The sequence below is a fragment of the Lampris incognitus genome, chromosome 16, assembly GCF_029633865.1.
Source record: "Lampris incognitus isolate fLamInc1 chromosome 16, fLamInc1.hap2, whole genome shotgun sequence".
NCBI classification, from domain to species: Eukaryota; Metazoa; Chordata; class Actinopteri; order Lampriformes; family Lampridae; genus Lampris; species Lampris incognitus.
This window is the reverse complement of record NC_079226.1, coordinates 25616147-25630724: the sequence shown is the minus strand read 5'-3', so window position 1 is coordinate 25630724 and position 14578 is coordinate 25616147. Positions and strand designations below refer to the sequence as shown.

Below are 14578 nucleotides of genomic sequence, written 5' to 3'. Positions count from 1 at the left end.
AGTTTCTGATTTGAAAATGATTTGTTCAAACATGATCCATTCTTTCATTTTACCCATCACTAACTTAAAATGAACGAGTGAAAGGCGCTCATGATTTTCGATGGTTTTGGTGGGGTTATTATATTATTAATAATAATAATAATAATAAATTAAACTTATATAGCGCTTTTCTAATACTCGAAGTCGCTTTACAATAAACGGGGTGAAGCAAGACGACAGATAAACATAACACAGACATACAGGGGTGGATGGGAAGGGGGGCTACGAGAGGGAGAAGCGGCAGCCACACACGACACGACGCCAGCAGCACTCTCCCACTTGGACAGATACATAAGAGAATTAGATTGATATAGAACACAGTAAGGTATCTATAAAAAGAGTATCAACAATGAGATTAATTTGCCAGTAAATCTTCAGCAGTCCTATATTTAGATTTTATAGTAAAATATCCCCTTAAGTAATTTATTAAATCTAATCCCATCACATATCTTATTGACGCTCATTTGTAGCTTTTAAAACTGTAAACGCAGCTCCTCCGTGCCACGGGAGGCGCACGTCCCACAGTAAATAAATACCATCATAGGTGGAAGAGGGCCGCTCAGCCATGTTGAGAAATCTGTCAGCGTTGAGTGCGAGTGGAACTGTCTGCAGCCCGCCATTGTGTAGAGACCAAGCTCTGTAGGGAGATAGGGGCTCTCGGCTAAACTCTTAATACAGATAGACATTTTCTACACCCTGTCGCCTTCGATTAGGATTAAATATAGTTACGCAGGCTCCAGTGAAAAAAAAAGACATGTCAGCCGTCAGCCTTCTCGAACAGGTAAAGAGAGGCACTTTCTGAACATTTTTTCGAGCCGATTCTCAGCATCGCGGACGGCTAGCGAAGGTAGCTTAGCACAGAGGCAGCGGCTCTCGCTCTGTAAGTGCAGTAGGCCTTGACCACCTGCTAAAAGGACTGATTGGTGAATATATATCCCTTCATCTATTTTTCCCCTTCCTCTCTTCTCATAAATCAAACCTTCATGAATCACCTGGACCCAATCCAGAGACCGAAAGGCCAAGCAAATAAAGGTAAGAACAGATCCGAGCGGCGGTAACTAGTTAGGGTTGAGCGAATGCGGGTCTTTAGCGTGTTGGTGCTCTGAAAATCTCGAATGCGCCGACTCGCACAGTAAGTTGGTAAACAGGCCAACATCTATCGCTAGTGAATTTAAAACTATTTATGAGCCTGTTTGCCCCCGGAGTGACACGGGAAGTTGAATTGAGTGCTTTTATGTTTTTTTAATTATACAAATATCACTCCTTTCCCCTCTACTTGAGAGCCTCCATGGCGGTGTCTGCCCCGAAATGGCCCGTGTATGGATCCCAACTAGCGCTAGCTGGCTAAATCGATAGCGTCGGGGTAACGATCCAGCATCCCTTTTCCTGGTTTTTATTTTCAGCGTTTTTGTAGTGCACAGAAGGGTTCACAAGAAACGTTTTACAATGTCTATTTTTTATATGAAGCTCTCTGAATGCGTTGGAATTTGAAAATAAATCTAAGCAAACAGTGCCGATCCGGCAGGCTGATGGAGTTGGCGTAGTCCGTCAAGATGAAAGGGATTCTTCGCGCTCGTGAACATGGAGACGCAGCGCCGTCGCACACAGCTAGCATTAGCGCGTTAGCATGCTAGCTTTAGCTGGTTGCTACACTGACCTGAAAATGACACGTCTTCCGACATGGTTCTCTCGGAGCCAAAAAAGCGTCTTGCTGGTATGTTAGCTTGTCGTACACACCAGCAACCTCATGAAAGAATCCACAAATGCAATGTATGGAAAAGTTAAACCGGGTACACCGATTTGTGTTACCACTGAACAGCCCTGAAGCAACCACGGAGCGTTATAAACAAATAAAACTGAGACCACCATTGCTGTTGTCCGGTAACGAAGGACTTCTCGGGTATAGCAAACTATATTGAACAGTAACCTCCACCCTCAGTTGATATTGGATATGGTACATTTGCTTCAGTTTTAGGAGGAGAATAAGGACACTATGTTCCAACATATCATTTAATTCCTTATCCATCCACTGATATGAACAGTTTATCAATGAAAGGGGCTGATTCAATATTTGCAAGTTCATACTGTGAAATTGACATATCTTCGGAATAGTTTGTGCGATATATTTGTCATGCTTGCTTTTTTTGTTTTGTTTTGCAACTTGTAGATAATTACAAGTGGTGGTGATGAAGAAGTGAAGTGACAAGATGATAACACTAGCGCAAAGTATTTACCACTTGAATGCTTGCCTCGCACACATTTTAATGGCTCTGTTCGTGTCAATTTCTTTCTCAGTGCAAAACGGAGCTGTTACACAAAAGGATACGTTGAATGATGATGAGTTCGAGCCTTACCTGAATACTCAGGCCAGACAGGTAAAGTACATCTGCTGGGTTGGGAATGCTGCTGATATTTTCAGGTGTAGGAACTTGGTTCTATAATTCATTAGTGACTAAAGGATATCTGCATAGTTTTGTAATCTTTCATTAATGTGTACCAAAGAATTCCTCAGCTTTGCATTGTCAAATGCTACCCGTGACAACTGATAGTTGTACCGTCCTATCTGCCACATTTACAGAGTGTACACAATTAAAAATGGCTATCTAATATGAAGTTGTACCTACAATGGCAAAATCTCTCTTGGAGCTTTCAGTTCTCTTTGCCTTCATTTAGAGTTGTGTCGTTGATAGTGTAGCATATTTCTCATCTGGTCAGGCTCTTTAATAAAAGCCTATGGTTTGTTTTTTTTAGTCACTTTAAATATATCTATACAATGACTTTGCTCTTTGAACAAGCAGCACATGTGCCATTGTATGTGAATGCATCCTCAATTATTGAGTGGTTTTACTCCTAGCTGGATTCTGGTAATGATATACTAGAGAACCTGATGCAGATCTTGCTGGAACAACTTTTAAGTTTGTGTTATTTAAGAGTTCAAGGGCATTATTTGCCACAAACAATATAACACAGTACTCCAAAAGATTTATGGCCAGCTTTAGTACTACTTTACCCATGAATACAGAAAAAATGTTCATTAAAATTTTAATAATTCTTGGTGTAAATTACAGATTTACTCTCTAGGACCTTGATGGTGTGACTTCTAGCAACTAATGGAAATTCCTTTGCCAGAAGATTAATTGGCACTACATTGGCCTGTATCTTGTTGATGGCATTTAAATGCTGCCTCTCTTCTGTGCAGTAGAGATGACATGCTCAGTGAAAAGTGGGCCATAGAGGGAAATAATGGAGCCTCTATATTCTTCGTGTTAGGCGTGCAACATCCTTTTGTGAAAGAGAGACTGCCACTTATCTCCTCAAAATATAGACTGCCTCAGTTCAGTGTTCTGCATTAAGAGACTAGGAAATCGTTTTGTGTGCGAATTGCTGGTTTAATTTTTTTCCATCTTCTCCAAGTGTGTCTTGAGAGGAAACATGTTTTATCCCTCGAAGCAGAATTTCCCCTCGGGGATGAATAAAGTATTCTGATTATGTTTATGTGAAAGTAGTGAAAGCAGCTTATCTGTTTATTGGTTGCCATGCATTAGAAAACTATGCTTTGTTATTCAATATTATCTTTCACAATCTGTGACTAAAAAGTGGTCTTTTCTCCCTCTAGAGCAATGCCTATACGGCCATGTCGGACTCGTACATGCCCAGCTACTACAGCCCCTCCATAGGATTCTCCTACTCCCTGAATGAAGCTGCTTGGTCTTCGGGTGGAGATCCCCCTATGCCTTACCTGGCCTCTTATGGACAGCTGAGCAACGGGGAGCCCCACTACCTCCCAGATGCTATGTTTGGTCAACCAGGACCCCTAGGGAGCAACCCTTTCCTCAGCCAGCATGGATTCAACTTCTTCCCCAGTGGCATCGACTTCTCAGCATGGGGCAATAGCAGCTCTCAGGGACAGTCGGGTACACCACAGAGCTCTGGCTACAGCAGCAGCTACGCTTATGCCCCCAGCTCGCTTGGGGGTGCCATGATTGATGGACAGTCCCCATTTGCCCCTGCCACTAACGAGCCCCTCAACAAGGCACCTGGCATGAACAGCATTGACCAGGGAATGGCAGGGCTTAAGATTGGTGGTGCTGCTCCTGGTGGGAGTGGAGACATGACACCTAAGGTAGTTGGTTCTGGCTTACCTGGTGGGGGACCCCTTGGCCCTGTATCGTCTGTAGGACCACCCAGCATGCCCCCTGTCTCAATCGCCCCCGCCAAGCCTGCTTCCTGGGCGGACATTGCCAGCAAGCCAGCCAAACCGCAGCCCAAGCTGAAAACCAAGGGTGGTGTGGCCGGCACCAACTTGCCTCCTCCACCCATCAAACATAACATGGACATAGGCACTTGGGACAACAAGGGTACAATGCCTAAAGCTGCCACCCCCCAACAGGTGCCTCCGATCCCCAGCAATGGGCAGCCGCCCAATCAGGCCTCCCCCCAGCCTGGCACTACTGCTGTGGGAACCCCGCAACTGCCCCTTAGTAATGGACAGTTAGTCCCTCCTGTTGCCCAGATGGGCCATCAGCAGCTACCACCCAATGGGCAGCCAGGAATGGCTCAGATGCCCCCTCCTCTTTCCCAGGGTCCTCCCCCTACCCAACAACAACAACCCTCTCAACCCACTCGCTGGGTCCCTCCTCGGAACCGGGCAAATGGATTTGGGGATACCAGTGGGCCCGGTACAGGCCAGTCACCTCCCACCTCTGCTGGTGTGGGAGCAGTCTCTGGGGTCCCCTCTGAACCTCACCCAGTCTTGGAGAAGTTGCGCATGGTTAACAACTACAACCCCAAGGACTTTGATTGGAACCCTAAACAGGGCCGTGTCTTCATCATCAAGAGCTACTCGGAGGATGACATCCACCGCTCCATCAAGTACAACATCTGGTGCAGCACAGAGCATGGAAACAAGAGGCTAGACACAGCTTACCGCTCTCTGGGTGGCAAAGGTCCGCTCTACCTTCTTTTCAGTGTCAATGGGAGTGGCCACTTCTGCGGTGTCGCAGAAATGCGCTCACCTGTGGACTACAACACATGTGCAGGCGTGTGGTCACAGGACAAGTGGAAGGGCCGTTTCGATGTGCGCTGGATCTTCGTTAAGGACGTTCCCAACAGTCAGCTGAGGCACATTCGATTGGAGAACAACGAGAATAAGCCAGTGACCAACTCACGAGACACACAGGAGGTGCCACTGGACAAGGCTAGGCAGGTGCTGAAGATAATTGCCGGATACAAGCACACCACCTCTATCTTTGACGACTTTTCCCACTATGAGAAGCGCCAGGAGGAGGAGGAATGTGTGAAAAAGGTAACAACTATTGTCTTCATTGTGTGAATGATTAATATATATATTAGTGGGTACTCTCTAGTGAAGCTATATGAGGTGTGATCACTTTTTTCTATTGTCAGCACTTAAACGGATTTTAAAGTGTTTGATTTTGGTTTTGTTTTGGTCTAACATTGTATTTTTTATTTTTTTTTACAAATTACCTGATATGTATTGCCCTCCCTGCTGCAAAATGGAATATCCCCTAACTGTAAAATTTGGTAGTACTGGAAAATGTTGTTCTTATAGTATTAAAGGTTTATACTTGGATGATGGAATCGCTCAAATATTATAGTATCTATTGTAATACAGCAGAACAGTTTCCCAAACGGGGTTAGTTGATACAGCTTGACAACTTCTAATCTTTTGTATGTCAAATCACTGCAAAAAATCTGTTTAAATGATGGCAACATTTCATAATTCATGAGCTGACATTGCAAAGTATAACTTCAAAGCATTTTTTGACTACCTTTTAGTTTATATTTTTTTTGAGAAGTTACAGTTGCATAAAACATGTAAAGTATTTCTTGGCATCAGTCATTAATCTTTGATAAGTTGAAGTGAAAGGTTTGTTCTTTTAGGAACAGTCACTCATTGAAATTAGCAGAATGATGACATGAACGGCTGTATTAATATTGTGAAATACTTAGCCTCTTTTGTCTGTATAAAGCACAAAGCACAGACTAAATGAGATATGCTTAGTACCCCTCTAGCTTCAAGCATGTGTTAATTGACTTAAAGTTCAGTGTATGCCTGTTTTTTACTGGAGTGAGGACAGTTTGTCAGCGCTGTGGTCAGACTTGAAGGAAATGCCTAGTTTATCTGTTCATGTTTGTTCTGATTGATACTGGTCTGTGAGTAGGCCTATCTTTTACAAACCCGCCAAGATCTTGAAATGAAGGACTATGGTTATATTCTTAATCCAACATTGCTGTAAAAAGTTTTATCGAATTTAAGTCATTGAAATGATGCGATAAGTGTCATGCATTAAGGAGATATGGAGCATTGATGTTTTAGTCACATGTTTGGGAATTGTAAAACCTCTCGACCACAGTCCAAGTAGGCATGTCCAATAGATTTTACTAGTTATCCTACTGCTGAACTTTTTTTTTTTTCTTCAAGTGGACAGGTTCAGTTTTTATTATATTATTAATGGATTTTTCCTTCTGCCTTATTATTTACATCTAACCTTTTTACGTCTCTGGAAACTCACCCAGGAAATTCAATGGTAGACATAGTAAATGGTCGGCCTCAGTTGTAGCTTTGTGATCTTAGGCTGGAGATGTACTTGCTTTTTAACCACGCGTTCGCATAGACAACCAGCTGAGTCATGAACAGAATTGTTCACATACTTGTTTTATGAGCTTTGTGTGTTATTCCACTAGAAGGCACACGAGAGAACTAAGGATGTAAATCGAGCTTCCGAATTTGCATGACGTAAACAAACATGAGGATACTCGAGTAGGGTACTTCATTGTTAATTCTGAGATCACGGCAGAAAAAGTGACCGCAGTGCAGTTGTAGATATGTAAGGCCCCTAAATCAAGCATGTCATGACAACGTATGTTTCTCTCGTTCTGCGACTGTGAGAAATTGATGAGAAACACCAGTATTTTCAAATGTTCACCAGGACATTTCATGATTTTCTCCGTCGGAATAGCCCACTGATTATACACTACAACACACAGTGAGCCAGTCAGTTCAGCAGAGCAGCTTGCCAGGACCCTCCGCTTTCTAGCAATAGGCATCAGTTACCAAGTTTTACCCCTAACTTGTGCACAACCAACGCTCCAAATAGACGCAGGATATGCGAGGCAGCCATCAGTGTGCATGGAACGCATAGTTAAAAGCAAGTATATCTCAGCCATAGTGTGTGTGTGTGTGATTCTGTTTATATTGATATATATGTATAAGTTCAGTCTGTATTTAAAGGTGTAGCCCTTTTGAAACTGAATTTGATAGATTCTACCCACAAAAAAAAAAAATCAAATGGCAAAAACTAGCTTTTAATTTTTATTTACCATCAGCATCATTTTGTAATTTTTATTATGGCAGGTTTTTGTATGAGTTGTAACAATTTAATGTTGGATGACGTAGGGATGGGCAACATGATCCGGAAGGGCAGATGTGGGTGCAGGTCTTTGTTCCGACCAAGCAGTTACACACCTGCATCTACAAATCAAGGTCCTTAGCAAATAATATTGGTTGACTAATAGAATCAGGTGTGTAACTGCTTGATTGGAACAGACCTGCACCCACACTGACCCTTTCTGGATCATGTTGCCCATCCCAAGTAACTCTAAAATGGTTGGTCATTATGTATTCTTTGTACACACAGGTTGCACATATGATTTGTATACACTTGCTATTTTTTCGCCCTGAATCCTGACAGGAGTAAGTCCTGTTCTTACCTTTACTCTTGTATGTGTCACAGGTGGAGGTCCAAGGCAGTGAGCAGTACCCCAGTAACCCAAACAGGAGTCATTACAGGCTTCAGGTACTGTGAATCTTTGGCCATATGCTGCATTTATGCATATACTCTAATGTCCTTGGAGAAGAATGTCATTTGAGATCATTGTAGATACTTTAAAGATTTGTCTCTCTTGATAATCTCATGTGTTTTCTATCAACTGCTTGGCCAGAGTTGATAAGCCCCAGGCGTGTCGTATAGAGCAGGTGCAACACAGAATGTAAGCTAGAGGGAGCTGTTCAGAATTCACTGAATGAATGAGTAGCATGGGAAGTGGAACAGGGCAGAATGTGGGGCAACCACCTTCTGCAAATTTGTTGGTAAAAAAGCTGTTGAGTATTAATTTTTCCTTTCTGTGTATATTTTAGGAGCGTCAAGGACGAGTCAAGTAATGGTCACTGCTTTGGGTGAAGGACTGCAATGGGACCCCATTCCCCCCTGCCCACCCCATCACGTTCAGATCTCTAGGAAATGCTAATAGGGGTGAAAAATTAACCAAGGACAAAAAAAAAACTAAATGAAGACTTTCTTTTGACTTTAAAGACTTACTTCGAACTTGTAGTAAAAAGAAAAGGAAACAATTATTCATAGGACTACAACTAAACGCATAGCATCTTTAGGCGAAATCTTTTTTTTTTTTTCCTTCCATGTCCCACTACAGTTGCTTTTTTCCTTGTATGCTACTTTTCTTTTTTTATGGATCATCCTCTGTTTTTACAGTCCAAGCGCATCTCCTGTAGTTTTCACACAGAACACACAAATTGAATAGAAATTTGTAGTGTTGGCTACGGTAGTGTCCCAACGTCAAGATGGGAAGTTTGTCATCTTTCTCTGTAAAGTCTTGACTTCCCCACCCTCTGGGTGAGATCAACCAGGATGCAGCGGACTCTCTTCCCTGTTGGATGTTCATTGTGGGTGGATGTTGATGGAGCTCACGCACGAATTTGTTTTCTTACATGCTTTCCATCTTTTTGATACAAAGAGAATTGAGGATTGTTCAGAACCTCCCGTTTGTGTTGAGCAAAGTGCGTGTCTAAAGTAGGGGGAGTTAGGACAATTTGAAAGCAGACAGTTAAGTTAATGAGTAAGGCTCATTGTATGATTTTTATGGTGTACATTTTGGGGCCCTCTGTTATTGGTCTATGCTGGACTTATTTACCCTGTTTTGTTTTCCTTCTCTTGGACAAGTTCGTTCATTGTTGCTATGGGCTGCTTTCTTCCTTGTTTTTTTCCTTCTTCCTCCATTTTCTTAAAACAGCAATGTTGAGTGGCCTTGCCCCCACTCTATTATCAGTTCATAAGTAATAAATGTTGTATACTCAGCAGAACTGGTGTGCATTCCCCTTGTTTGCCTGGAAAGCAATTTTGTCACGTGTCTGACCATGTTTTTTTTATTTCGAAAGGGTTATACGACTGAATGTTTAAACTTCCTGGTCATTTACATACTCAACCCCCTCAGCCTTACATAATTCTTACTAATATCCTGTGCACTTCTATGTACTCTCCTGACCAACACTCACTCCCACTTGCATCCTGCCATGTCCGACTGCTCAACCAACCTTATTATAGAGTCACATTCACAGCCACTACAGTTCAAGCAGAATGTCAATGTTGGTCAAAGGGGGGGAACAACGGCAAGGCCCTCTTTCAAAACTACTGGCTTTATCTGTGGCATAATAAAAATGCTCTACAAAGTAAAGTGTCAAATTTTTTTTTTTTTGGTCCTAACTAAAAAAAAAAAGAAGTGATTTTCCTCTATTCGGTTGCTTTTCTAAATGTATGAAAGCAGTGGTCAGTTTGTAAAAAGATTTCAAGGGAGATGGGGGGGGGGGGGATTGCGTACATGTTTTTAACCATGATAAATGTCATACCATTTGAGAGGTCAAAAAACTTGTCTCTGGTCTGGATTATTGAGCATGCACCAAGGCTGGTTTTTATAGTCTTGTGATTGGACATCATTTTTGTGTATATTATAATAGCCCCGTTACATCAAAGGGGATGGTGGAGAGAGGATGGCACTTTTACAAAAGGTTGTCACTTTAACAGACGGGATGGGATCCCCTTGCAACCCCCCTCGATCAACCCCTGTATGCATGACGTATATTGACTGCAAAGGCAGCGTTGCTTTTAATATGCGGGTGAGGCCAGGATGAGTTATTTCAAGTTTCTGCAAATTACAATTCCGCCATGCTTACAATTAATATCAGTTGCAAGGCTTTTGCTGAGTCCGTTATGTCCTGGCGATAAAACGTTTGTTTTTGACATACCTGTGCTGCGCAGAAGCCCCTGTTAGGGGGATAAATCCAAAGCCGCCATTTTCTATCTGGCATTGCGGGCGTACGAAACGAGATGGCCACACGAGGGCGACAAATTACTATTTATCGCTGCTTCGTGCCATCCCAAACAAAAGGATGGACCATTTAAATAGACGATCTCGGTTGACAAAACTACAGTCCTTTGGGCCCATAATTCTATTGGAAAGTTTGAAACTGAGGATCTTTCGTTAGAAAAAAACAAACAAACAGGTAAATATTAAACGACCCATTTCACCGAATAATTCAAACAAGGCCGAAACCTATACAGTATGTGATACTAGTGATTGTTTAATCAAGATAGTCTCTATAGACAGACGAGCATACTTCCTTGGGGGGGGGCTTGCAGTCTTCTCGGTGGTTTTAAAGTAAAACATGAGATTGATTTCCATAAGAAATGCATATGGGGAAAAAAAGATGACCGTCAAATATATAGCAGCTAGCTTAAAATCTCATCTGCCCCTGAGCATTTTCTGTCGTCGCCGTTTTAACTATGATGGATAGATAAAGTTGGTGAAAGAACGTATGAACCAAAATATCGCGATCATTGAAGAAACAAGAACTGGTGTCCCTGACGACGTGAGTTACATGTGGGACAGGCGTAGGGCCATAATAACGCGGTAAAGGAAGTACTGGGCATACGGTTATTAATCTTCACTAGTGTAAAAGTAAACAGTTCAGGACAGACTTGCTTTTATGGTGCGTGTTTGCTGGCCATTGTAGAAAAATGCTGGAACGATGAGTATTATGTCAGCGGTGGTTAGGAGCCGCTGTGTAAATCATTGTTAAATCATTAATGGGCGGTTTTGCGGGCAGGAAATGAAGGTGCAGGCACATAACACGGCTTTTTTGGAGAATGTAGTTTGGATGGAAAGGAAGGATTTTCTTTCTTTTTTATTTGTCGGGCCCCTTTTTTTGTCGGGCCGTAACTATTGAAATGGTGGGTGGGTGTGTGTGTGTCGGGGGGGGGGGGCACGTCGACGGCACGCGTCGTGTCTGCGTTTGGGCGAGTGAAACATGGCGCCTGGAGGGATCTCCAGTGACCCTTATCTGTGCGTCTCTGGGGACGCCTTAGCCCTTCCTGGGATGCAAATGAAAGGCAATGAAAGAGAGACAGATACAGCCACTGAGACGATGGAGGAGAAGAAAGGAAATGGGACCATAGGGAAAAGGTGGGGGGTGGAGGTGGAGAAGGAGAGGAGGGGAAGAGGTCAGTGCTCATATCTCAGGGCTCATGAAGCTGAATGCATATTAAAATAAAAGGGGAGAAAAAAATCGCCCTGTGGTGGAAGGCAAAATTGTTAACCGACGATTATGATGACGGTGGTTCAATTTCTGCGAGTAGGGTATGTATTGGTGGTGGTGGTGGTGGTGGTGTGTGCGTGCGTGCGTGTGTGTGTGTGTGTGTGTGTGTGTGTGAGAGAGAGAGAGAGAGAGAGAGAGAGAGAGAGAGAGAGAGAGAGAGAGAGAGAGAGAGAGAGAGAGAGAGAGAAAGTGTGCGTGTGTGTGTGAGAGAGAGAAAGTGTGCGTGTGTGTGAGAGCGAGAAAGTGCGCGCGCGCGCGTGGGTACGCGTGTGCGGAGGGTGTTTAAGGGGGGAACTTTTGAGCTCGGGCTTGTTTCATTGGCAGATAGGCTGCTGCTTAAATACTATGAGAGGCACTTGAATCATATCAGTGATCGTCCATAATGATGTGTATTTGTTCAGTGTTTTATGGGTAGAAATAATAATAAAAACCCCGCTATAGTCATCTTATTCAGACTGACTGAACGGATTATCAAAGATAAAATAGTACGTTTTGTGGAGACACATGGACCTGGATCATGTAAAACAGCACTCTCGGGCCACAGCCCATATGGTCTTTCACAGTTAGACCTCTAGCAGACCTGCTCCGGCCGTGTTGCTGCAGCCGATTCTTCCAGGACCCGCTGTGTGCTGAAAATGTGTCGGACTAGATTTCACGTGGGGAAGTGTGCAGGCGGCATCATTCAGTGTTAGAAAAAAAAGAAGAAAAAAAAAAGTAAATGTCAGATATCCCGCGAGCCGCTGTCCCAGCGCAAGGTCACGGTTCTGCTTTATCAGATACGGGACACGGGCGCCTCACACGTGTCCCTGATTATCATAAGGCATCCATCTCTTTCTTCCATTAGTGACGCTTCGCCATGTCTAACCCGACCTCTATTTACATGCCCAAATTAGATTTCTCCTCTCTTTTTCTTCTCGCATCACGCAGGTTTGTTGTAAAAAAAAAAAGAAAAGAAAGAAAGAAAGAAAGGGGGGAGCTTTATTTAAGGCAAAAATTAATAATAACGTGTAGCCTGCACTACAGCAGCAGCTTTCTCTCACTGCATTCAAAACACGAGTGATTTGATCCGTCTCTACTTTCCGCGGCCGGACAAACACCGTGTCCTATATGAGACGGGGGGACGGGGGGGGGGGTTGCCAATTCTCAGCCAGATTTTAAAAAAAATGCTTTTCCGTTGTGCTGAAACCGTATAGATACAAACACAAATGATGTAAATAACGGAGTACACTCCAGTTTCCCCCCCAGACTGCACAAACACATAAATGTGCATGGCTGCTCAGCCTTAAACGGGTTTTTTTTGTTTTTGTTTTTTTAATTTTCTTAATCATTATTTTTATGTCTTGGAACACTGGGAATAGGTAAAAAAAAGTCCTGAAATCCCAAAATTGCTGTTATTCTGCAATATCAATTTTAATCAAAAAAAACACACACACACCAACGGCTGTAGCTACAATTTTTACCCCTGAAAATCCTTAATATTAACTGCCATGGTGATGACTATGTGCCCCTCGCGCGCTTCTATCCATTTAGGCCTGCAGGTCACCTGCTTACACTGAGGGGCTGCACACGCCACCGACACATTGAGCATTGCCCCCTCATCTGTCCTATTGTCCAAATCCTGTTGAGAGTTTTGAGAACACACAATGTGTGTAACACACATGTGTGTGCGCGCGCGCGCGCGCACACACACACACGCACACACGGGTCCTAAAACAGTTGATGACCTCTGTCTCAACATATGTGCTCATTGCCCTCTGCCTTTTGGAGAGGTGATGATTTTTTTTTCTTTTTGTGGCGATTGCGAGACTTGAAAAATAGCTTTAACATCCCGAATCAGACATAATCAGGATCTTGATAGAAACTTTATATCTCAGTAATAAGAAAAACAAAAAACCCCAAAACAAACAAAATCATCACAATCTACTCATGTTTTTGTGTGCGTAACCCATGCGAGACGTTATTTTCATGATGGGTTCATATGAGCCTTGAAATTAGGCTATGGCGATCAAGTTGCTCATCTTAGATATTTCTGAAAATGTGAAATGGCATCTAAATCGAAGATGATGTGGAAAGGAAACCCACCATTACAATTTTTTTTTTGTTGTTGCTTTTTCCGCCTCCATAGATGTAGGTCAACTCGCCTCTCGGTCGCCTACAGCGTTTTGGTGAAGCTGTGAGATTATAGGAGCAGAAGCGAATCTCATTATTCAAATGACTCGGTGTTGCTTTGGGCCTTTTGACTTTTAAAGAGAATCGCTGCATTGTACAAATAGAAGTGTAGTCCATGATTTTACTTTTTTTTTTATTGATATTTTTCACATAGCCAAAACAACAAATGAAAGCCTGAAATACATGAATGAAATTCAAAAAAAAAAAGAAAGAAAGAAAAAGAAAAAAACAGAAAAGTGCAAGGCCATATGGTCGGGGTGGGGAATGTGCATGGGAGTATGCTGCTTGACTGACATGTGATTAGAAAATAGACATGCACAAGAGCTTTTTGGGTTTGGTGATCGGCCTGCTAGTAGGTTCACCTTATGGAAAGTGTTGAGCCTGTCTCTAGTCGCCAAACGTCGTGTTGGTATCACATTTTCAGCAGATCACCTCTCTCTCTCTCTCTGTTTCCCCCTCTCTTGCACAGGACATTTGCACGCTCATGCATAAACACACAGGCCTTTGAAGGGGCCCTCCTGTCAACACATGGCCACATCCCCCCGGTGTGATCCCTCTGTCCACTTGGCCATAGGACTCAGTCCATTAGGCTGCCCACCGCTCCGTCTGTGCTGACAGCACACAACCACACAAGTTACCCGAATCGTGCACAATGATTTTGGTTCATCGCCCCCTGGTGTGACCCTTCCAAGTCAAAGTGGTACGTAAGGATTTTTCTGGCAACTATTGACTGGGCTGTTTTTTTTTGTTTTGTTTTTGTTTTTGTTTTCTTACCCCCACCTGTTTTACCTCATTGCTATTTCAGAATCTCTGTGGCTTACATAATGCCCGTTCTCATTACTCGCTGCAACTATCCCATGACATCGCTCGTTAAACTCATTTTAATCTCCCTTCAGCGTGGCAGATTACGCAGAGCCGCGGGATCTTGTTTGAGTGGTTTCTTGTGCTGTTACCCTGTGC

At 43.1% G+C, this 14578-nt stretch overlaps 1 protein-coding gene across 1 annotated transcript; it reads left to right on the top strand.

Moving 5' to 3' along the window:
* The first annotated feature begins 643 nt into the window (after positions 1–643).
* ythdf2 (YTH N6-methyladenosine RNA binding protein F2) lies at positions 644–9612 on the top strand. The gene is made up of 5 exons (XM_056295724.1): positions 644–1071; positions 2335–2414; positions 3656–5344; positions 7797–7859; positions 8201–9612. Exons 1-5 carry the CDS (start codon positions 1023–1025, stop codon positions 8222–8224), a joined length of 1905 nt encoding a protein of 634 aa, XP_056151699.1. The 5' UTR covers positions 644–1022; the 3' UTR covers positions 8225–9612.
* The last annotated feature ends 4966 nt before the right edge of the window (positions 9613–14578 follow it).